Source organism: Sphaerodactylus townsendi, linkage group LG14 (assembly GCF_021028975.2).
Source record: "Sphaerodactylus townsendi isolate TG3544 linkage group LG14, MPM_Stown_v2.3, whole genome shotgun sequence".
Taxonomy (NCBI): Eukaryota; Metazoa; Chordata; class Lepidosauria; order Squamata; family Sphaerodactylidae; genus Sphaerodactylus; species Sphaerodactylus townsendi.
Window position 1 is genome coordinate 7933110 of NC_059438.1, and position 24107 is coordinate 7957216.

The 24107-nt window shown below is 45.8% G+C and overlaps 1 protein-coding gene across 2 annotated transcripts in view; it reads left to right on the plus strand.

Moving 5' to 3' along the window:
• CPNE2 (copine 2) overlaps positions 1 to 24107 on the plus strand; it is a 97264-nt gene that overhangs the window by 2798 nt on the left and 70359 nt on the right. Inside the window, exon 2 of one of the 2 annotated variants that reach the window (XM_048515969.1) lies at positions 21192 to 21388. The exons of the other annotated variant lie outside the window; for it this stretch is intronic. Within the exon in view, the coding sequence (XP_048371926.1) occupies positions 21221 to 21388 (168 nt within the window). The 5' untranslated portion in view covers positions 21192 to 21220. The remainder of the gene's footprint in view (positions 1 to 21191; positions 21389 to 24107) is intronic. 2 annotated transcript variants of the gene reach the window in all.

The window sequence follows — 24107 nt, forward strand, 5'->3', positions numbered from 1 at the left end:
GGGATGATTTGCTGATTATTCTCTGATGATTATTCTGCCCTATCCCTGGCTGTACTTATGAGATGGGGTGGTGTAGTGGATAGGGTGTTGGGAGACCTGCACTAGAATCCCCCCTTCTGCTGTGGAAACTTGCTGGGTTACCGTGGGCCTCTCACCCCTGCCTACCTCATAAGATTGTTGCCGTGAGAGAATGGAGGAGGGGAGATGATGTTCTAAGATGCTTTGAGTCCCGATTGGGGAGAAAAGTGAGATATAAATAAATAAATGCAAATGCAGATCCAGTTTGAATAGTTTTGTCTGCTTCTGAAGGTAACCAAGGCCTGACTTGGGTGAATCCCTGGGGGAACTGGAGGGTAGCCAACCAGCAAGAATGGTGGTTGGATGTGCTGAATGGTATTACTGGGGAGAATATTTCCTGTTGGATGTAAAGCTCATTGTGGAATGGGGCAAAGAAAGCAGAATCTGGGATATGTTTTAACCAGGGTTGTGAGTAGAATGGGGCATGTTGTTCCAAAACAAAATATGGAAACAGAAGCCATGTAATATCTTTTATGAAGGCTAACGCAAGGCTATGAAATGGTGTGTAGGCTTGGGAGTACTCCAGAGCTCTTCCTCACACTGGGTGTCAAATGAAAGAGGGGAGGCCATATGTTTCCAGCTGTGACGTTAAGGTGTCGTTTTGTTTGTTCATCCTGCAGGTCAGGTTCTATAGGATGCTTACTGAGCTCCAGTGGGCACAGGGTGTGGCTGGCTGGTATCCGATTGCACTCTGGCATCCTGGTGGGGGTGGGGGAATGGAAAGGTCCTTCTGAAAATACAAATAACAGATGAATGTCTCTGTGATGTAAGGTGGGGCAGGCACACAGATCCATTAAATGGGCAAGAGCAGTGGGTGAACATGGACACTGTATGAGCAGTGGTGGAGATTAATTTTAGAAGGTGCACAGGTTGGAAAGTGAATGGAAGACAAATTGGATTGCCTTTCCTCGTATTGGGCGGGGCGGGGGGCAGGCAGGGGGAGCCCGTGGTTTGCATTGAGGTCAGAAGGCAATTGGGTGCAGGATGCAGAGTGGCAGTGAAGGTCAGAGAATGGGAGGGAGGAATGGATCCAGCATCCGCCCAGCTGGAATAATAAAGGATTATGGGAGGATGGGTTTTTTGGCTGTTCCATGTGGCCCCTTCCACACGTGCAAAATAATGCACTTTCAATCCACTTTCAATACCTCCTACCTCTTTCCCCTTGTTCTTTGTTTTTAATTACGTGGCCCATTTTAGTGAGGGGCCTTTTCCGTTCCCCAGGAGGGCTAGTTTTAGTTCTCGGATGCTGGTTTTGTATATTGTCATGCTGTAATGATGTTTTAATGGTTTGAGTAATGTTACAGAGCTTATATTATATTTGTCTTAGTTTAATTTATGCTCTGTCTGTTTATGTCTATTTTGTACACCGCCCTGAGCCCTTTGGGAGAGGGCGGTATATAAATTTAATAATAAATAAAATAAATAATAAATGAATTTTGCAGCTGGATTTTACCATGCGGAATAGCAAAATCCGCTTGCAAACAATTTTGAAAGTGGATTGAAAGTGCATTTATTCTGCTTGTGCGGAAGGGGCCTGAGTGCTCTCCCTCCCTGCCCTCCAAAATGGGGTTTAGTTCTGGAATGCCGATTTGTGCATTTGATCGCTTGTTCTTTACAGCTATCCCTTCCACATCACGACGTTCCTCATCATGGTTCTGATATATCGCGGGTCAGCATAAGAAATTAAATGTGGATGGGGGGGGGGGATTTTGTGAAAGCTGCAGATGATCCGCGAAGGCTAGCAGATGACTCAGGAAAAAAGCTTAGAGACTCAGAAATACATGAAATATATGTATAGTATTGTATAATATCAATGTCTTTTATCTTTTAATGCCATAAATGTACACAATGTCTTTTAAAGAGTTAAAATAAAATAAAAAGAAAAAATCAGACTTCAGGGGGGAAAGGATACCTTAGCTACGTGGAACTCTAGAAAAAAAAATCTGACAGGTCTTGATTTTCTTGTGAATTTAATTTGATATTGGGAAACCGGTATCTGTGCTCTGTTTCTCTCTCCCCACCCCATGAGAACTGCTACTGTCTGTCGCTCCTTCAGTGCCTGGATTCTGCTGTAGTATTAACCTCTGGTTGTACCAATATTGTCTTTGTTAAATTGCCTCCCCACCCTGCCCTGTTCTGCAGACTTTTTTTCCCCTGCCGATACAAGAGATGTATTAGGAAGAACACAGCTCCTTGTGAGAGAGCCAGTTTTCAACAGGTATGTCTGGAGCGGCTACAGACCAGTCGCTCTTTTCCACTGCACTTGCACAAACAAATCAGCTGCTTCGTCCTTGTGAACCCAGCCTTGTTGTGTCTTCGTTTCTGTAATTAGTGTGTCCTTCCCATTTACCTCCCCCCCCTCCCCTGCAATCCTCTTCTGCAGGATATCTAGCACTCCACTAGTTATCTGAACCCTACGCTGACACCTACCCAGATCAGTGGCTGGCTGAAAGCGTAGCTATTTGGAAGTGTTTAAAATCATCTTTAATTTGAATACCTCCATTCACATCGGATCCTATTTCATGCTTAACTGAACGCATACGAATCACATCACCTTCAGTAGCTTGTGGCTGCATTTGAGTGGTGGCCGTGGCCCCAGGGAGAGCCTTTTGGTGGCCTGACTCCAGCGATGTTTGTCCTGCTGGTGTTCAGATGGGGGCAGCTCTGGGCATGATCAGCAGGGGGAAGACTGCCAGACAATGGAAGGATGCGGAGGCAGGAAGAAGGCGGTGATGCTCACCAGCTGGAATGGGTGTGTGGTCTTCTGCAGTGGGCCGCATAATTCCTTGCCCCAGACAGTTTCTGTTCAGGTTACACTGTGGGGCGGTGTAGGCTGAAACGCTTTATGGATCAAGTCTCATGGCCCATCGGTGACATCAGCCAGTGATGGCCAGAGAAGGTGACATGCTTTGACGCCCAGGCTAATTTTAACGCAGGTGTTACAGTAGGAAGAAAGAAATAGTCCCTATCCTGACTGGGAAACTCCCTTAGACTCAGGGGTGTCCAACTCTGGTGCCCCAGATGTTCATGGACTACGATTCCCATCAGCCCCTGCTGGCAGGGACTGATGGGAATCATAATCCATGAACATCTGGGGCACCAGAGTTGGACACCCCTGGACTAAGGGATCCCTGGAAAGAAACCTGATAACCAGTTTCCACCACTGAGGACCTCCTCAGAACCCACTGAGAGTCAGCATGGTGTAGTGGTTAAGAGCAGGAGGACTCTAATCTGGAGAACTGGGTTTGATTCCCCCCTCCTTCAAATGAGCAGCAAACTCTAATCTGGTGAACCAGGTTTATTTCCCCAATCCTCTGCTTGCAGCCTCCTGGGTGGCCTTGGGCTAGTCACAGTTCTCTTCAAACTCTCTCAGCCCCTCCTACCTCACAAGGTGTCTGTTATGGGGTAGGGAAGGGAGGGAGTACGTAAGCTGCTTTGAGACTCCTCACAGAGGTGAAAGGCGGGGTTTGAATCCAAACTCTTTTTCTTTGTCTAGATTCACCCGCTGAACAGGTAGTGTTTTAGCCCAGTATTAGAGTGATAACAAAATATCAACCGCCTGCTAGCACTAAGAACATAAGAACATAAGAACAAGCCAGCTGGATCAGACCAAAGTCCATCTAGTCCAGCTCTCTGCTACTCGCAGTGGCCCACCAGGTGCCTTTGGGAGCTCACATGTAGGATGTGAACGCAATGACCTGCGGCTGTTGCTCCCTATCACCTGGTCTGTTAAGGCATTTGCAATCTCAGATCAAGGAGGATCAAGATTGGTAGCCATAAATCGACTTCTCCTCCATAAATCTGTCCAAGCCCCTTTTAAAGCTATCCAGGTTAGTGGCCATCACCACCTCCTGTGGCAGCATATTCCAAACACCAATCACACGTTACGTGAAGAAGTGTTTCCTTTTATTAGTCTTAATTCTTCCCCCCAGCATTTTCAATGAATGCCCCCTGGTTCTAGTATTGTGAGAAAGAGAGAAAAATTTCTCTCTGTCAACATTTTCTACCCAATGCATAACTTTGTAGACTTCAATCATATCCCCCCTCAGCCGCCTCCTCTCCAAACTAAAGAGTCCCAAACGCTGCAGCCTCTCCTCATAGGGAAGGTGCTCCAGTCCCTCAATCCTCCTTGTTGCCCTTCTCTGCACTTTTTCTATCTCCTCAATATCCTTTTTGAGATCGCGGTGACCAGAACTGGACACAGTGCTCCAAGTGCAGTCGCACCACTGCTTTACATAAAGAGGCATGACAATCTTTGCAGTTTATTCTCAATTCCTTTCCAAATTATCCCCAGCATAGAGTTTGCCTTTTGTACAGCTGCCATGCATTGGGTTGACGTTCCTATGGAATTTTCAACTAAGGCGGCTAAATCCCTTTCCTGGTCTGTGACTGATAGCACTGACCCCTGTAGCAGGTATGTGAAGTTTGGATTTTTTGCCCCTATGTGCATCACTTTACATTTTGCTACATTGAACTGCATTTGCCATTTCTGAGCCCACTCACCTAATTTATCAAGGTCCGCTTGGGCTCTTCGCAATCCTTTGTGGTTCTCACCACCCTACATAATTTGGTATCATCTGCAAACTTGGCCACCACGCTACCCACCCCTACTTCCAGGTCATTTATGAATAGGTTAAAGAGCACTGGTCCCAAAACGGATCCTTGGGGGACACCACTCCCGACATCTCTCCATTATGAGAACTTCCCATTTACACCCACTCTTTGTTTCCTGTTTCTCAACCAGTTTTTAATCCATAGGAGGACTTCCCCTCTTATTCCTTCATTGCTGAGTTTTCTCAACAGTCTCTGGTGAGGAACTTTGTCAAAAGCCTTTTGGAAATCCAAGTAGACAATGTCCACCGGTTCACCCCTGTCCACATGCCTGTTTACACCCTCAAAGAACTCTAGTAAGTTTGTAAGACAGGATTTGCCTCTGCAAAAGCCATGCTGACTCTTTCTCAGCAGGTCTTGCTTTTCTACATGTTTTATAATTTTATCTTTAATGATAGATTCTACTAATTTACCAGGAACAGATGTCAAACTGACTGGCCTTTAATTTCCCGGGTCCCCCCTAGATCCTTTCTTAAAGATTGGTGTGACATTGGCCATCTTCCAGTCTTTAGGGATGGAGCCTGATTTCAGGGATAAGTTGCATATTAAAGTGATGCTGTCTATCACGCTGATGCTGTCTATCACGCGGGGAAGAGATTTAAGAGAGATATCCCAGAGAAATAGATTGTACCAAGTGAAGCAGAACAAATGTCTTTATAGAAAGCTCTATTGTAAAAGAGAGAAAGAAAGGGTGGTTGGATTTAAAAAGGGGTGGAGGGGAAAAGGCAAAACAAAATACAGGTAAAACCACAGATCAACAACACAGATGTTCCATGAAAAGCAATACAGTTGAACTAATTAAGCTAAACACTTTGCTTTTGCAGTCGCATGGTTCCCCTAAGCTCCTTGTGGTAACAAGTTGATGGCGTCCTTAACTCCTGGCCAGTTTTCATTCTGCACCACAGAGAATTAAGGTAGTCTAATCTCGAATTACCAAGGTGTAGATATGGCTTGATTATCTTCTTTGGGCAAGGGCTATGGCTCACTGGTAGAGTACGGGCAATGCATATAGAAGAGCCTCAGATTTGAGTCCTGGCATCTCCAGGTAGGAGGATTAGGTAGCAGATGATGTGAGAGTCTTTTACCTGGGACCCTGAAGAGCCGCTCCCAGTCAGAGTTGGCAAGACTTGGGCCCCTTCCGCACATGCAGAATAATGCACTTTCAATCCATTTTCAATGCATTTTGTACCTGGATTTTACTATGCGGGATAGCAAAACCCACCACTTGCAAACAATTGTGAAAGTGGATTGAAAGTGCGTTATTCTGCATGTGCGGAAGAGGCCTGACCTTAATAGACACGTGGTTTGATACAGTAGAGGGCAGCTTTGTGTTTGCTTGACTTGTGAAGAAATAAGCTCAAAAATAAAAATGGTGACCGCTGGCCTAGATGGGAGCTGTCTCGGAGTTGGCGGAAGAATGGAGGTTCAGGCGGCCTTATTACCACAAATTGGGTTGGGCTTTTCAGAGCCCTTTAATAACCATCCGGCACTGATAAACACCGGTTGTTGCTTCTTGGAGATCTGCCTTTTCTGAGAATTTTGAGTTGGAGCAGCAGCTGTGAGCTGATGTTCAGGTGCTCCGAGCACCATGTTTTGAGTTGTGGATGTTCTGCCGTGTCGGTTCTCTTGGGAGATCAGTACTAAAATAGCCGTTGTTTGCTTTGTGTCGTCTGTCCCTCAGGGAAGCTGCTTGGTGGGTGTCTGAGAGTGCTAGAACAGGAGTCGGTAACCCCCAGTATGCATAACTGAACAGTAGCAAGCCCAGTGGCGAACCTGGGGAGGACAGAGAGGGTCGCTGCCCCAGGTGCCACTCGTGAGGGTCAACGGGGGACGCAATATCAGAACATGCCCCGGGCGCCATTTTTTTGAAGACACACTGCTGGGCAAGCCAAACTGTTTTTCTTGGTACGCAGGGCCAGTTCACCACTTGAGAGACAAGCAGCTGCTAGAACTGCTGGAAATCAGCTAGTACCTAGCATGTCTAGCCAAGTGCAATCCTTGACTTCCACCCACCCCAGCTTGCTGGCCTGCTGATATCTTTGCAAGGAGGTGTTGAAGGGTTTTTTTGGCTTTGAGGCCAAGAGGTTTGCCCACCCCTGCCTTAGAGTCTCAAAAATGCAGGTTCATTGGGGGGCTCTTGAAATAGACTGTTTTGACTAATAATGAATCTTGAACATATTCAGGGCTGCCCCAACTAATGTAACGTCTGAGAATCTCTCCCGCGCTCCCAAGCTTCAAGCGGGCTCTCAGAGGCAGTGATCTGGAGGCTGTTCAAAAACTGAGTGGCTTGCAGGATTTGGCTGTTGTTGTGCAGTCCTGACAGATGTGATGCTCAGGGCTAGCCACAGTTGGCAAGCGGCTTGCTCAGGAGTTGTGCTACCCACTGAACTAAGATTGCAGTGCGCGTGGCCTGTTTGCACCATCTCTTCTAGTTTCCAGAGCATTCTTTATTTTTAGAAATGCTTTAGCAGCCCATGATCAAATGTGCAATTACGTTTCATGTGCCTTTTTAATGTTGAGTTAACAGTTGGTGTAAAATTGATGCTCGGCAAGTGGTTAGAGTTACCTTGCTCAGCATAGAGCGCTTGCATTGGTATTCTGCAATCAAGTATCGGGACTTCATGGACAGGGAAAACAAGACTGCCGAATCATGAGCAATGTTATGGGATGAACAGCAACACTACTGGAAGAAGCACATAATCCCCTTCCTGCATGGAAGTGAAAGCATTACAGATAAACAGAAGGTTATATATCTTTTAAACAGCCACAACTACGAGCTGTTGGAAGCGGTGGCTAAATTTTTAAATGGTGTTATTTTAACTCGTCAGAAATTGTAAAGTTGTAAAGGCTGTTATTATCTTGCTAAATTAATCTTAAACAATTTATATGCCATTAAAGGTATTCGAAATCGAAATCGAACAGCAACACTACTTCCCCACTCCTGTACATGAAAGATACTGGGCAGAAGCGTGGGGGGTGGGGTGGGAAATGGCGCCTGGGGACAAAACATCCTCCAGGCGCCCCCTCTGCGGGTTGCAGAGTCCTGCCCTCTTCAGAGCCCCGCCCCCGCAGAGCCCTGACAATGATGTGGGCAGGGCCAAGGGAGCCCGAAGATGACGAGGCAGCAGCTGAGCAAATATAAATGTTTGTACTATTCAAAAGTCCATAATCTCTAATTGAAACTTGTTATTGTACATTTCAGCTAGTAGCTTGGTAATCAACAAAAATACAGCTAAATACTTACAAAACAAATAAAATGTTAAAATAAATCTTGTCGGTTTACAAGCATGTTAGCCTCGTGTGCAGTGTGGATTGGCTTTCTACCTTAATAGTCCAACCCCCACCCACCCCAGTTGTCTATAATATGGAGAACTCAGGAGAGTGGCAGTAGATTCAAGGCAGACCAAAGGAAGTACTTCTTCACATAATGGGATAGCCGACTGGTGAAACTTAGTGCCACAAGATGTAATGGAGGCTGTGGCTGGGTGAACTAGGGTTAATCACAGTTCTCTCAGAACTCTCTCAGCCCCACCTACCTCGCAGGGTGTCTGTTGTGGGGAGAGGAAGCGAAGGAGTTTGTAAGCTGCTTTGAAACTCCTTGAGAAACGCGGGGTATAAATCCAATCTCTTCTTCAGTGTGAGAGCTGGGGGAGTCTGAGGGAGGCCCAGAGTTCCCATCACTGCTAGCCATGAATTCTGCTGCGTGGTCTTAGGACACTTTCTTAGTCTAACTCCACTTTATAGGGCTGTGATGAGGATAACATTGGAGGCGGGGGAAGGGAATTCTCTGTGTTGAGCACCTTGGAAAGAAGTTGGGATGAAAAAAATGTGCTAAATAAATGTTTGGAAGCCTTCTTTCCGGATAGGAAAAAGTTCTGTTTTTCTTAATGTTATGTCAAAGGGGAAAAGAAGTCAAACCCATTCACTGAAATGCTAATTTTGTATATCGAGGGAAGAGGGGAAGGATTCAAACTTCAGCTCTTCCCTGTATATCCTGATATAGACTGCAGTGGCTTGTGTGTAAGTCTGGTAGACCTGATGGAGGGAAAGGATTAGTTCTAGAGACAGTAGTGGTTAAGAACTGTGTTTCTTGGAACACACAGCCAACTAACTAACCAGGTCACAGGTAAACCTCAGTAAGGGCCCTTCTGCACATGCAGAATAATGCACATTCGATCCACTTCACAATTGTTTGAAAGTAGATTTTGCTATTCCGCACAGTAAAATCCACCGTCAAAGTGCTCTGAAAGTGGATTGAAAGTGCATTATTTTGCATGTGCGGAAGGGGCCTAACTCTGACTCCTCCTCCAGTCTCTCCATTCTAGAGACCCTCTGGGATTGTCTTTAGAGCAACAAACCAATACACCACACCTGCATCCAAGTCCCCATTTTGCTGTGGAAGCTTGCTGAGTGTCGAGCGGTCAACTCGCTCAGTTCAGCCCACCTTATAGGGTTGTTGTGAGGGTAAAATGAGGAAGGGAGAACCATGTCAGCTGTTCTGAGCTCCATAGAGAAATTCAATGTACGAGAGAGTGCGTACGAGAGAGAGGTACTGAATAAACAGCTTTACATTGATTCGTCTGATTCCACAAACCACCACAGGCCCCACATTTTAAGTTTTGCATCTTTCTTTTCCAATGAACATATCCAGACAAGGTTCCCAAGGCAGAACCTTGACATTTTCTGAGAGTTTAGAAGGCACAGTTCTAAGCGACCGTTCTGCCTAGGAACTCGCAAGGTCCTCTAACTTATTTGGCTTTTCATGGAAATTATATATAAAGGTGCGTGCATGCGTGTGTGTATGGATCAGAGAGAGCAAGAGCATTTTGAAGAGAAGGCCACTGGGTGCATTTTGATCTTACTGAACTCTGGGACCTTCAAGCTCTCTCTGTTGTGACTGTGTCTTATGCCTCTTCCCTTCTACTTGTAAACGAGCATTTTCTCAAAGGTACATCCATCATTTGTGATTGGTTGAGGCCGACAGATACACGTGGATGTGTTTACACACATAAACGTCCCTCGAACAACATAGCAAAGGGAAAATTGACATGTGGAAATAGAAGACCTACCTATCCTTTTCTCTGTATCTTGTGAAACCGCACCAGCCCGGCTGGTGTTCACATGCTGTTCTTTTCATGCTGGAGTTCTTCTCCAAATGCAGTCCATTGGTTTGCATTCAACATCTTCATCCGAATGCTTACCTGTCACCAGGGAGAGAAGTCGACATGCATGCGTGTGTTTAATTCATTAATGCCCATTGAGCCTTTGGTACATAAGAGACATGCTCTGTTGGCGCCAAATGTTGTCATTAGCTACATACCAACAGCAGCGTTGTGTGACTGATGAGCATTAATGCAGAGTTGTTGCATAATGCTGCAGGACTCATTTGCTCTGGGGCGGGGGGGGGAGATGAAAGCACTGGACACTTGCAGTATTTCTGTCGTATTTGCAGATATGCAGGAGCATAGAGAGAAGATCTGGAAGCATTCCTACATGGCAGCAAGTCAGCTGCTCACCTGTTGCCTTTCTGTCTTTTTTAATGGTCTTTTATGGTCTGCTTGTAGCTGAAGGACTGTTTTATCAGTGTCATTTTAGACTGCTGTAGCAGTTGAAGACCAGCAAAATATTCCAGTCGATGAGCTTTCATAAGTCAAAGCTCACTTAATCAGAAACGAGAAAGGTGCATCTGTCAAAGCAAGCTTCGATTCACGCAATCTTTCTATCCTGGAAACGTATGTTAGTCTTTGGCCCCTTCCGCACATGCAGAATAGGTTGGCTCCGACCTCTGCCTTCCCAGTCATCTGTGCAAAGCGAGGAGCTTTTCTCTGATTGAAGTGCTTTTTCCTCCAGCAGAAGGGCCATGTAAGTGGGAGGAAGGTTCCTAAGGCTGAAGGAGAGATTCAGACTTTGCTCAAGGGGGAGTGAGAGGAGAAGGGAGCTCTTGAGTGAGGCAAGCTCAAAGGAGCATGGTCAAGACTCAAGGAAGGTTCGGCAGGCTGACAGGTTCGACGCCCTCGCTCATCAAGGGGATGGGCTCCTGGATATGCTATACATTAATAATACCCTCCCCCACATCCTGCTTGAGTAAATATGTGATTGAAATGACAGCTATAATCCCTTAGGTTCTTTGTGAGTCCCAGCTTCTGTTCTTGATCAGATACTGCTGTCTTATCTCTTGGCCATTGTCTAGAAACAAGAGTCTTTCATTCCTCGTTCCACGGTCCCTAGTCAATTTGGGCACCTGTTGTATTTTTACACAAGAGTTGCCCCAGGGAAACTTGCAGTATGACTGTGAGTCTCTTTGGCCAGTGCTTTCCTAGGCTAAAAGCTTCCTTCAAGTAAAAAAAACCAACATAGGCATGGTAGATTTTATCTCCTTTGGCCCCTTTCGCACATGCAGAATAATGCACTTTCAATCCACTTTCACAATTGTTTGCAAGTGGATTTTGCTATTCTGCACAGTAAAATCCAGCTGCATAGTGGATTGAAAGTGCATTGAAAGTGCATTATTCTGCATGAGTAGAAGGGGCCTTTGTACTAACATTTTTACTTGCCAGGAGTTGTGTTTTGTTTTGGAATATCGTGGAGGCAGGATTCAAAATGACATCCTTTCCTTACAGTCTATTTTACTGCCCTAAGCCACTATACTTCATTCTTCTGTATGTGAAGAGCCAACTGTTGACTTTGTATTCTACCACTTCCAGCAAAGACAGGGGGTTCCTCCCTCCCACTGCAGTTCCCTCCTTCAGACTGTTCTTAAAGGTCCCCCAGAAGCAAAATGGGCTGTGTTAACTTTGGAGATAGGTGTGCAAGCCCTACTCCACATTCTCTGCTGTGCTATCCGATCTCTTAGAAGGCCAGCTGCCGTCTGCAAGCCCTCGGAGAACTGTGGCCTTTCTCATCCGTTCTAGAACAGGTTGGGAAATCTGACGCTCGAGGACATTTGAAGCCACGGCATGGCACCAGAAGGGGCGGGTGAAGCAAGTTTCTCAACACCCACTCCTTGACCTTCAGCAAAGACCCAGTACTCCATCTGGGCTGCTGAACCAGCAAAGGGTGTGTGTGTGTGTGTTTCTGCCTCTGAGTGCTTGCTGATTGCTAAAATGGGGTTTGTTGCCAGTGCCACCAGGAGGCAAACGAAGCATTTTGTACTTTTTTTTCCTGGAAAAGTGGGTGTGGGAAGGTGGAGGATCTGCAACATCTGTGTGGCCATAAATTTACATGTGTGAACAGGGTGTGTGGAGGTGGGGACCTCCGTTGCATTCAGTTTGTCCCCAATTCCCCACAATCCCAGTGAACTCCAAAGTGGAACTACCAGATCTGGAAATCGTGGGTTTCCAGAGCAGGAGAGATCTGTGGGTTCCTTGAATTGCAGGGAATTGATGGAGTAAGGATCGCCATACTTCCGAACGTCAAAATAATTCTGTGCTGGTGGGAGAAGAAGCATCGGGCTGTCTGGTGCTAGAAACAGGATGCTGGTAACGGTGTCCTGCGATGTTCTTGCATTGAGCACTTCCTTTGGGCCTCACTGCCTGCTGTTTTGCAGGGCAGGGATTCTGGCAAGGTGATGATGACTACTCATCTTTTGCTTAAGCTTACCGGTTGTTACCGAGGAGAGGCCGGCCGGCTGCTTTGTGGTTTTAGTCACAAGAGCTCTCTTAATCATTGCCATTAAGGCCTGGCTAGCTGAGTTGTCTCTTCTTCGAACAGTGTCTTTACTGGAATATCTGCTTCTGTATGCATCCCTGTTTGGACATACATTGTGCCTGGTGAACAAGCCCTGTCCATCTCTCTGTGAATAAGGCCTTAAAATGCAGATTGTTTATTTCAAGGTTACCATGCATTAATGTCATACTATCCATGGCCCCTTCCGCACACGCAAAATAATGCGTTTTCAAACCACTTTCACAACTGTTTGCAAGTGGATTTTGCTATTCTGCACAGCTTCAAAGAGCACTGAAAGCAGTTTGAAAGTGCATTATTCTGCATGTGCGGAAGGAGCCCATGTGAACATCAAGCAATTTCAAGATAATTCAAGCTGAGCCAAATGTTTTGGCAATTCACTGATTACTGCTTTCTCTATGTGATTGTGAACACTACTCACTAGAAATCACCTTGCTGTTATTCACATGATCACTTATCCCTAACAGGCAGAACCACAACCTGAAAGTTGCTATCCAAATTGTTCTTTCTCTCTAAACTCATTGACCCTCTGAAAACTAAACACATTGACATTCATGCACTGGTATCCCCAGATGGCTAGCTATGTAAACACAATTTTAAATACCTAAGTGTCCAACGTGAACCCTGTGTCAAGATGTGCCCTCCTGCCATCAAAGGGGTTGGAAAGGGGCAAAGATTCACTCCTATATGGAGGGGGGAGACGCTGGCCCCTACTCTCTGATATGTTAATAGTTCTTTCTCTCCACTCTTGCTGTCCTTTGATGCTTGCAACTGTAGCTAATTAAAAGTGACCCTGGTGCCGTCCCAGAAGGGGTGGGTGGCAGGTGGCTGAGGACTATCGCTGATCTGACCTGGAGATGCTCCACTCCCAAACATTCTTCTTTCCACATTCCATGAGAATCCGGGAGGGGGGATTTCTAGCGGGAATTCTAGGGGATAAAGGCAACTGTGTTTTCTTAGTCCAGCAGAACTGGCTTTGCAAAAACCAGGTACTTGCTGGGATCAATAAAGGCTTCTGATTCAATATCACAAGTCCACTTGTTGTCTTCAGTCTCGAGTCCTGACACCCTGTTAGTATTCCATCCACAAACAAAATTGTGTCGTTTGTCTCAAAATTCTCTTTTTGTGTTATATTATTCTGATTAATAACATTGGCAACAGGGCATCCTGTCGGTTGGGTAGCATCAGATGCGGAGAAACTGTTACTCGCCATGGCTTATTGCTATAGAGTACCATTCTGATGTTTCAAACAAGTGAGAGAATTTATACAAACATCTTCAGAGCTAGTTTCTATGGTGTGCTGGGAGGCTGTCAAAGACCTCCTGTTTTTGCAGTCTAGACAACCTAGGGCAGTGGTGGTGAACCTATGGCACTCCAGATGTTCATGGACTACAATTCCCATCAGCCCCTGCCAGCATGGCCAATTAGACTCTTTTTAAAAAAAATCAGGTGCTATGCTGATCTTGTTGATCTGAGGGGCTATCAGAGTATTCCATTCATATTACTCACTGATCTGTATGAATCTGCTCCCAATGTAATTTGCTCCATGAAAATCTGCCTTAAGCCCAGGAGAGAGTTTTAGTGTATTCTAGGCTATACTGCAAGGACCTGATCCTGATTGGGCCTGAGGCACTCTTATCCCCCTCCCATGCCACGACTGTGTTGACATTTCACCTGCTGCTCTTGGAGCTTGGAGTGGGACAAGAGTGTGCAAATTGGCCTTCAGTTCCGTAGTACAGGCTAGACAGGCGAATAGCTTTCGGGTATCCCAGCTTGCAGTATTGCTACACGAGCCAGTTGAACACGGGACTGTTGGCCCTTTTAACAACACCCAAATTCACATTTAGGCATGTGGTGTGTTATTAGTACTGTTGAAAACCCTGTGTTGCCCAGCCGCAACCGGTAATTACCCACTTGATTGCTGTAACTCAGTGTTTCCATTGAGCAAGGTTTACTTTTCCTTAATTACATATTGAAAACCGTCCTGAGGCTCCCTTTTTCCCAGCCTTCCCCCTATCTTTCTCCCCTCCGTTGTATGAAGCTCCTTCACGGGCGGGCTTCTTTGCAGGGCTGATCTGTGAACCCTTCTGCCTGACAACTCAGTTGCTGCGCACTAGTTTGAAAGCTCTTGGGCAGCCCACAAGGAGACAGGAGACAGGATGTGCTCCATCTTTAACTTGCAAAAGTCTATTGAGATTGAAGGTGAGTCCTAGAGAGCTCTGGTTCCAGGAGTGGCTGGGTTAGTGTGTTGTGGTGAAACACTTGTGGGTGCCGTGAAGAGTTTTAATTCTGGCGCCTTGGTGGTCCTTCTGTCTCCCTTGCTTTGTCTCAGGGAGACAGCAAGGCTTGTATTTTCACTCCGGGAGCAGCCCGTGAGGGCTTCTAGTTCTAATCCTTAGTTAAGCTTGTCTTTTCCCACAAAGGAGGCCATATTGATGCTTTTTGTTATTCACTCCAACGTGTGGATTTTGGGGGGTTGCTACTGCCATCAAGGTGCTGATTTAGACATTTAAGCCATGTCATCTCAGAACAGCCCAGCTAAAGCATTGAAGAATTAAAGAATCTTGTCTGATTTAAGTTCCTGAAATAAATGAAGCTACTTTGTGCCAGATGTCTAGTCTAGGACTACCTGCTCCTGCCTGCTTCTGGCAGTGCCTATTCTAGGACTCAGGCAGGGACTTTCCCAAGGCCTGCTTCCTGGGATCTTCTAGCAGGTAATGTGTAGGATTGGATCTAGGCCTGATAATGTACAAAGCGGGTTCCCAGACTTGCTTCACTGATTGTTTTGCATTCAGATGAGCAAGAGAGTAAACGTGCATTTCTGTTCATTGTCACTTCCTACTTTTAACTAAATTAAGAGTAAATCTTCATATTAAACTCCCAGATTCACTGATGCACCAAGCTGTGTGGGAGCTGTGAGCTGAACCTGTCGCTTCTGTGCTGTGTGAAACTCCTTCTGCACATTCAGATTAATGCGCTTTCAGTCCACTTTCAATCGACTTTGCAGGTGTGCGGAATAGCAAAATCCACTTTCAAACAATTGTGAAAGTGGGTTGACAGTGCATTATTTTGCATGTGCGGAAGGGACCATGGAGAGTGGTTCAGGTGTCATACAGTCAACATTTTATCTTGCTTACAACTCAGGTCCCTCCAGAGCTGCACGCTTCCTACCTATTTTTAGACTTTTTATTCAGTATTGCTCTTTCACCTGTTTCTTCCAGTGGCATGATGTTCAACAGATAGTCACATTCTCAAGTATTTATATACAGCTATCTCATGTACAGTTTGGTGGGCCTCGCTTGTGGAGGAAGAAGGGATAACGTAGCAAGCACCAAGTGTCACACTGGGCAGTATCTGTACTACATGTATACTGCCAAAGCTGCACTGGGACCGTTAAGTTCTGAGTGTCATGATTTTAGGAGCAGGAGTGAATTTTGAGTTATCTTGTTGGTGTTCAAAGATACCCTACAGAATTTCAGAGTACAGCTGGACTAGATGTGTGGCTGTTTCCATACAGAGAGATTGATCCACCTTGGACTCCTTTCAGCCACACAGTTTTCTGAAGCATCCACATGACAGTATATTCAACCTTTTTCTGGGTTTTCCTCCACTTCATTGTGATCTTTCCCAAACCTGGCTTGGCACGTCACTGAATGTATGATTTTTACTTTTTTTCTTCAGACAGACATTCTCTAAACCCAGTGTGGGAGTTGTATGTACGTGTATTCTTTTGGCACAGCAAATTCCTTTCTGAAAACATCAGGTTTCCTTTGTGGCAAGGAGACCAGCCATCTCTTGAAGCCCTGATAGGTGCATGATTCTGGTGGCTTAGCTTTTTGTGCCACAGAGAAAATGCACCCCCAAAACTGCTACTACTCCTATCAGATTGCAGCTGTGGGAGGGGGAGGGCAGGGGCTGCTTGGTGAATGACTAAGGAAGAAGAGAACTGGGCATCTGGAAGTCTGTTATTAAAGCCAGGTGCAGCCTGGCAGATTTGAAGGAACATGCTGCCCTATAAAAGAAGAGCACATCCTCCTTGGCAGGGCCTTTTAGCTTTGCTTCTACTTTTCCTTAAGCACTAATAAGGGATTTGGCTGGGAAGAGCAATTGTGTGTTGAGGAAGGAGGAAAGCCACATTTGTGGCTGCTGCCTGGCAGGAAGGGGGAGGAATTGTGCATGGCGCATGCCTGTGCATTCTTCAGAATGCGCACTGGATGTGTTTTAAACTGTTACAGGACTCTGCCCATGTACTGAGCTGCAGCACACTGGAGTGTCCTGGAAGAGGAGAAATAGCACTCCGGGGGCGATCCTGCTCAAATGCCACTTTAATGCTGCCCCATGCTGACTCTTGTCCCTGAGTGTTGTTTGCATTGCTGGTTCATGCAGTCTGGGGTGCAGTTTCCACAGTTCTTGATATGCACTGGAGAGCATGGGGCCAGAAGATTGGTGTTACAGGGTTGGCTGAGCCTAAAAAGCCTAAGAGTTCAAGATCTGCCAGCAGAAGTGAAAAGAGGAACACCTAACAGGGCAGAATGAAAATTTGTCTACCTAAATGCAACTTAAGTCCAGAGGACTCTGATGGAAGGAACCAGTATTCAATTGAGTACATTCAGTTGGTCTGCATAGCTCCTCTTTCTGGGCTCATTGGGGGTTGGAAGGGGACAGCTCTCCCTCACCTTCCAGTGCCTCCTGAAGTGCCAAAGGTTGCTGTGTGGATGCATGTCTGGTTTGTTTAGTGTCTAAACAAAGGTCATTTCCAGGTTTTGGAAAGGGAGCGCCTTAGGCCAAGAGTAATATAGGATTGATTCATCTCCATTCCCTTCACAGGATTAAATAAATGCATTGTGTTGATGTTCAGGGTTTGATTAAGTGTTGAAGATTGAATTCTGCGCATCTATTCTGCTAATGGTGTGGCTTCTATGATGCAAGGACTCTTGTGTTAGCATAAAGCACCACTATTAGTGGAGCATATCCATGGGAGTCAACCCACTGTGTTGCAGATAGTGTTGCAATAACACCCATTGCAGTTAGAGTCCAATGAAATCTGAGTGTAGCGTGGAGTGTGTAAGACTGCATTGCAGGTGGTCTTCCCTTTTCACCTATTTTTAGAGTTGCCAGGTCTCCCACCCACCCTACCCCCACCCCCAGGCCAATGGTGGGGGATGAAGGGATAGAGCTGCCAGATCCAGGTTGTGAAATTCCTAGAAATTTGGGGATGGAGGTCAGAGATCTCAGTGGTGTACCAGATCATCACAAAGCATCTATTTTCTCCAGGGGAGCTGATCTCTGTAGTCTGAAGTTGAGCTGTAATTCCAGGGCATCCCCAGGTCTCACCTGGAGGCTGGCATCCCTACCTATGGTGCATAAAAATCATATTAGACTCTCCGTCAGCTAATGTAGGGTGTCAAAGAGCCATAAAATGTCTGGTGCAGACAAGAGAGAAGGTTTTATGCCAAAATAGCTGGTGTGAATTTGGTTTTGGTCTGGAAAAAGACGGCATGTGAAATAAATAGAACAGACCTACCTATTTGGAGGGGGGTGGGGTGGGGTTTTTTTCTTTTAAATGTTGGAAACATGTCACGACAGCGTGGGATATTTTGATACCTTAATGGGCTGTAAAATATAGTTCAAAAGTTTTCTCTTAAATTGAAGGGCTGATTGATAATCCTGTGGTGAATGTCGTCATTGTTTTTTCCCCTTGTGTCATCTGTATCTGTATAGCCAGTTTTGCTCGGCCTGGCCCACCCCCTTTACAAACAAAACCAGACGTATGGGGGAAAGTTGGAGGCTGGATTTTAAAACTCAAGCTGAAGTTTGGATGTGAGTGTCATCTGGATTGGGGCTCATGTCTCCCGATGCACCTCTGTTTTCTCTTGCCTGCCTTATTTATTTATTATTATTTCTCCAAACTCTTCAGATTTCACAGATGAAATTAGGACCCATCTTGGTTACCTGAAGATAGTTTCATAGATTAGCTGTGTTGGTCTGCCACAGAAGAACTACATTCGAGTCCAGTTGCATCTTAGAACCCAACAAGATTTTCAGCATATAATTTTAAAAAAATGAAAGCTCCCTTGGTATCAGACAAAGGGAGCTTTGTCAGTTGAGAGTTTATGCCTTGGAAATCTTGAGGGTATCTAAGGCACTACTGGACTCTAACTCTTGTTAAGCTGTAACTACAGATACATGGGAAATTCTTGCCATCCAGATTTCTCCCAGGAATTTGGAGCTGCAAATTATTTGGAAGTGTGTTTGAAGCAGAACTGATTAATTCATTCTTGTCTCTGTCTGTACCCACATTCTACAGCTGTTTTCATTATTTATTAAAATATTTGTACCTTGCCTTTACACTTGGCTCAAGGTGACTTGATATGATTGCACATGCAAATAAAGCAGGATACTGTCTTACCAATACAGTGTCTTACCAATACAGAACCCATTAATAATAATGCTGAATGAATGTTTATAAATCATATGTTCTAGCTCAGGGGTCTGCAACCTGCGGCTCTCCAGATGTTCATAGACTACAAATCCCATCAGCCCCTGCCAGCATGGCCAATTGGTTTTCTGGGAAGAAGGCGGGCGTGGAAGTGTTTAAACAAAAACTGGAAGCTTGGAATGGAGAGTTCCCTTGTTCAAGTACAGGCTGCGCACAACTCATCCAAGAGCCATCTTGACCGGCTGCCGTATTTGAGTTATTTCTGAACTGTCTTTTGAGCAAGCTGTTTTCCTGCAAACCAAACCCTGCTAACATTTTGGTTCTGTATCTCAAACCCCTGTTCCCAGATGAACCACGGGAATGACAACTCTCGGTTGGCAAAATGATTTGAATTGTAACCGGGGTGGTTGGTTGGAGGCAGCTTGAATAAAGTACTGACCCTTAAGAGGATGAAGACCACAGATTCAACAGCTGTGTGTGTGTGTGTGTGTGTGTGTGTGTGTGTGTGTGTGTGTGTGTGTGTGTGTATGTGTGTGTGTGTGTGAGAGAGAGAGAGAGAGAGAGAGAGAGAGAGAGAAAGAGAGAGAGAGAGAGCGGGTATGTCAGGGAATGCATGTGCTGTTGGCCATTCATGCCTTTTACAAATAGAAAGAAGCTGTAAATCAGGTTTTAATGCTCAGCCATATGGAAGGACACATGGTTCATTGATTTAGAGAAAGATGATGCCTAAAATTTTAAGCTAGAGGCAACGGCAGCCCTGTGAACTGTAGTATGAAGGTTCTTCCAGCTGTCCCTCTGTTGCAAAGATGATGATATAAAACTGATCATGGACGGTCCATGAAAATAGGTGGCTGCTGCCCCTGGTCTGTTCTGCCAGTCCAGATGGCTGACTGATCTACAAATCCCACAGGGCCATAGCAGTCAAAGACACCTGGTTTTTCTTGCAGTGCTTCCAGTTGTGGTTAGAGTCTCAAAAAAAAAGAAAAAGCCATTCATTGGAAGAGCAATGAGAATACTTAGGGCTTCTTTGTATAGTTCATTGTCATGGGTATATTTAAAGCATACCTGTGCAAAACAGGTTATTGTTCAAAGCCAAGCTTGGTTGCCTTGCCTATGGAAAGCAGGTTTCTGGTGTGAACCCCCTTGGCACTGCATAATGTAGTTACGCTTAGTGTTGGAAACCTATCTTTTGCACTGGCCAGGTCCAGATATAAGGACGATCCCATTTTGATAACAAGCAGGGGAAACTGTAGTGCCCATGATCACTCTGGCACCAACCAGTCTGCCCCCCTTCCATTGCAGTTTCTGCCAAATAAATGCCTGGCCGTTTTCTATAGAAAGTGTTTCAGAAGAGCTGAAGAGGCATCACCTTTGTGTCTACGTGGAGCAACCCTTTAGCTTGCCTTCATCACAGGGAGACACATGGCTGGGAGCTTCCCAATGTTTTGTCAGTGGACTTAGCTCCCATGGCAGGTATTTTGGTGCCATGCCCATTACTTAAAATCCCCAAAGTGCCTGCAGGTTAAACGAGGTTGGGAACCCTATCAGAAGCCAGAAATCAATAACTAGGGTCTCAAGGTGAGCATATCAGTGCTAAGCTCCCCAAATTTGTCCCTGTGGCACCAAACCCTACAGCAAACCATTATTTCAGTACTCTTTACGACAGCCCTGTAAGGAAGTGTCAGAACCACAGCGGAGCACCCCAAAGGAGTAGCTCACCCAGCAGCATGCAAACCAGGAGCAGCCCACAGACACAAAGGCTGATTCCGCATGGGCCAAAAACAGCAGTGTGAAAACGGTGTGAAAATGGTGTAAAAGGGTTTAAAACGGTGTAAAAGGATTTATACTGTTTTCACACCGTTTTCACACTGTTGTTTTTAGCCCATGCGGAATCAGCCAAAGTCACCTTCCAAAGAAGAGGTTCCTTTAATGTTGCGATGCTAAGTAGCAAAGTGCTTCACCGGTCAGCAGGTGTACCAAGACACACCTCTCTGCCTTCTCTCTGCCACATATATATAAATGTCCACCTATCCGGTGCAAGTGTCTTATCAGACTTTTGGATGCACCCGGCACTGTCCAAGGTCAGACATAACTGTCATGTAGATTTTGCTCATCTCAGCTGACACTTTGACAGCACCTGACAGAAAGGCCCGTATTGGGATCGCCATGTTGCATAGCAGAGGCTAAAGACTGTGGCCTCTCAGAGGTCACCTGATGAGCTTGTAAAAGCACTGCAAGTTGAACCAGAGTTCTCATACTTTCAGCCATTCTTACCCACTCCTGTAGCAAGTGCGATGAAACTCTTGGGAAGAAGTCATCTCTTAAATTATGCCCTTATTGTTTGCCTTCTCTTTTTAAATTCCTTTTTTGTCTCTTGCAGATTGTCGGGAGCTGCTTCTGCCTGAATCGATGGCGTACACCGTAAGCCCAGCCTCTTCTGTGCCCGTGGGGCCCCAGTACTGCGTCTGCAAAGTGGAACTATCTGTGTGTGGTCAAAACCTTCTAGACAGAGATGTGACTTCTAAATCCGACCCCTTCTGTGTCTTATTTATGGAAGTAAATGGGAAGTGGACAGAGGTAAAGCTCCAGATATCACTGTTTTTCTTTCTGGCTGGTGTCCTTAGCTTGTAGTCAGGCGGCGCACCTGACATCAAACGGAGTCCCGGTTTCGGTCATGGTAATGGGTTTTCTCTACTTTCAGTTTACTGCTACCTTTGTGCTTTGTAACTTGTAGTAATGTGGATTGTGCCCAAGCGCCAGTTGGACTGATAGCCCTTCCTATGGCCTTGAGCAGGAGTCTGCAAACTGTGACTCTCCAGATGTTCATGGACTACAATTCCCACCAACCCTGCTACTTGGCCATGCTGGCAGGGGCTGATGGGAATTGGAGTCCATGCACATCTGGAGGGCCATAATTTGCAGACCCCTGTCCTTGAGAACTACTGGCTTTCACAATCCTGTTCTGTAATGCTCTACTTTGATATCTCTAGTGGGTGAAAGGAAGGGAGGCATCTTGGTGGGCATAAAAGGGTACTTGGGAACTATTCTTCAGAACTTGCTTCTTCTGAGGCCATGTTGTCATCTGTCAATAAAGGCTTTTGATTGAAATCCCTGGGTCTGATATTGCTGCAGATCCAGGGTTGACATTAAGCTTTCTGTGGTTAAAAATGGAAGCTGGCAATAGATCAGAACTTTGGGTTTGGGGCCTCTGGGCCCTGATCTCTGTGCTCCCCCCCCCCCAAAAGTATACTTTGGTTTGATCCACCTATTTCCTACCACTCTCCAGCTTTTCTTCCATTGCCAATAATACTGTCTATGCTCAATATTTAGGACTGTCTTCAGAGGCAGATGTTTGTAAAATTTGGGTATCCCTATTCTCTTGCTAGGCTATTTTGTGGGGGGAGAGAATGGTGGAGTCCTACAAGGGAAGGTTCAGGGCCGTATCCATAGAAAACTGCACCATGTGGATGCGGAATGCATCTATGTGGAGGTCGGGGGCAGGACTGCACTTATTCGACACTGAGCTCGACTTGGTCGAGCTTTAAACTGCTTTGCAGAGCCAGGCTGAGCTCAGCATCGAACTGAGCACTGGGTCTGATGGGATCCAGCTTTATACCTCTGGCTCTCGCCCAAGCCTGCAGTTTAAAGCTCGACCCAGCCAAGACGAGCCCAGCATCAAACAAGTGCACCCTACCCCCAAACTCCACATGGAGTTTGGGGCTGGGTGAGCCTGGTTGAATTCTGCATTTGATTGTGTGCCTTCCCATAAACTCTAAGTGGAGTTTGGGGGTGGGGCACTGTTGGTCCCAGAGGCTCTGGGGCCTTGAGGGGTGATGTCTGGAACATGAGACCTGCCTTGCCCAGCCCTAGATATGCCTCTGGGAAGGTGCTGAGATTCCTGGAGAGCATGCATTCCCCCTGGCAGCTCAGCTTTCTGACAGAAGGAGAGGGACCCCAGGCATTCTTAATATGGTGTCAGAGGTAGAATGAACAAATTCTTGCGTGCAGTGCTTTAACCCATGAAACTGCCTGTATGTGCCACTTTGGCAGAAAACATCCAGCTGTATTCTATTTAATTCTAGAAAAGTGAGTGTGTGTTTGGGGGGTGGGGGTGGGATCCTTCATTTTTTAAATCGTTCTAACAATGATGTGACAGTAGATGCTGGATTTGTTTTTGTTTTTATCCACGAAGAGGTAGGGGGACAAATCTGTAGCAGTGTGCACGTGGAGGTGATTCACTAATCTGCTTTCTTGGGCCCTGCAAATCCAGAGGCATTTGGAGAAGCAGCAGAGATTTTGCAGGGAGGTATTTCCTGTGATATTCCCTCCCATCTGCCACTGGGATGATTTTTGTTCATGTTTTTTTTAAAAAAACAAAACAGTAATATCTGTTTCACTATAGCTTAATGATGCCATAGTGATCTATCTATCAAAAAAAAACAGCATCAAAAAAGCCTGCCAGGAATATGTGCTAATGTGTGTGGTGGAGGGGATAATGGTGCTAGATGTGGTCAGGAAGGTGCAGAGAATCTGCTCACACTTTCCTCAGACCTGTACCAAAGCAACTAGCAAAATACTCAGCGGAGGGGGGATGAGCGCACCACAGTGTCACATTGAAAGCTTGCCCAAAATCTTTGTAAAATATTGGAGGGGAAGGTTTGTGGTGAGGGGATTTCCAAATTGTTCTGGTCTCTGTGGTGCCCCTCTGAAGATGCCGGCCACAGATGCAGGCGAAACATTAGGAACAAGATCCACCACACCACGGACACACAGCTTGGAAAACCCACCACAACAAGTTGAATCCGGCCGTGAAAGCCTTCGACAACACACCCTCCAAGTTATTTCAGCATAGGAAAACGTTATAGTTGATTGTGGATGGACCAAAACTTTGGAAGCTTCTGTACTCCCTGTCCCCCTTTCCCTTGTTCAGAGCCTGCAGGATGACGATATCCACATTCAAACTGTGCTTGCTTGTTTGTTTGTTTAGCCAGTTGATTTGAAAATTCAAACAGGGGTTTGTTGGAAAAGCTGAATTCTTCCTTTCCTGTGTTGGGTGCCCGAGGAGGAGGGACACTGTTTCAGCACATGGATTTCAATTCTCCTTTTCAGAACATTTGCTCAGGATTTGCTGCATCTGAATGTCGCCTGAAGCAACCCAGCAAGGTGTGACGGAGAAGGAAGGGAAGATTTTTGTGGCCCTCTGCCCATCCTATTTGATTTTGGGTTAAAAGTGGCACACTTTGCTTTACACTGAAATTTGACAACGTATGCTTAGACGCATATCCTCCTGTTGCTC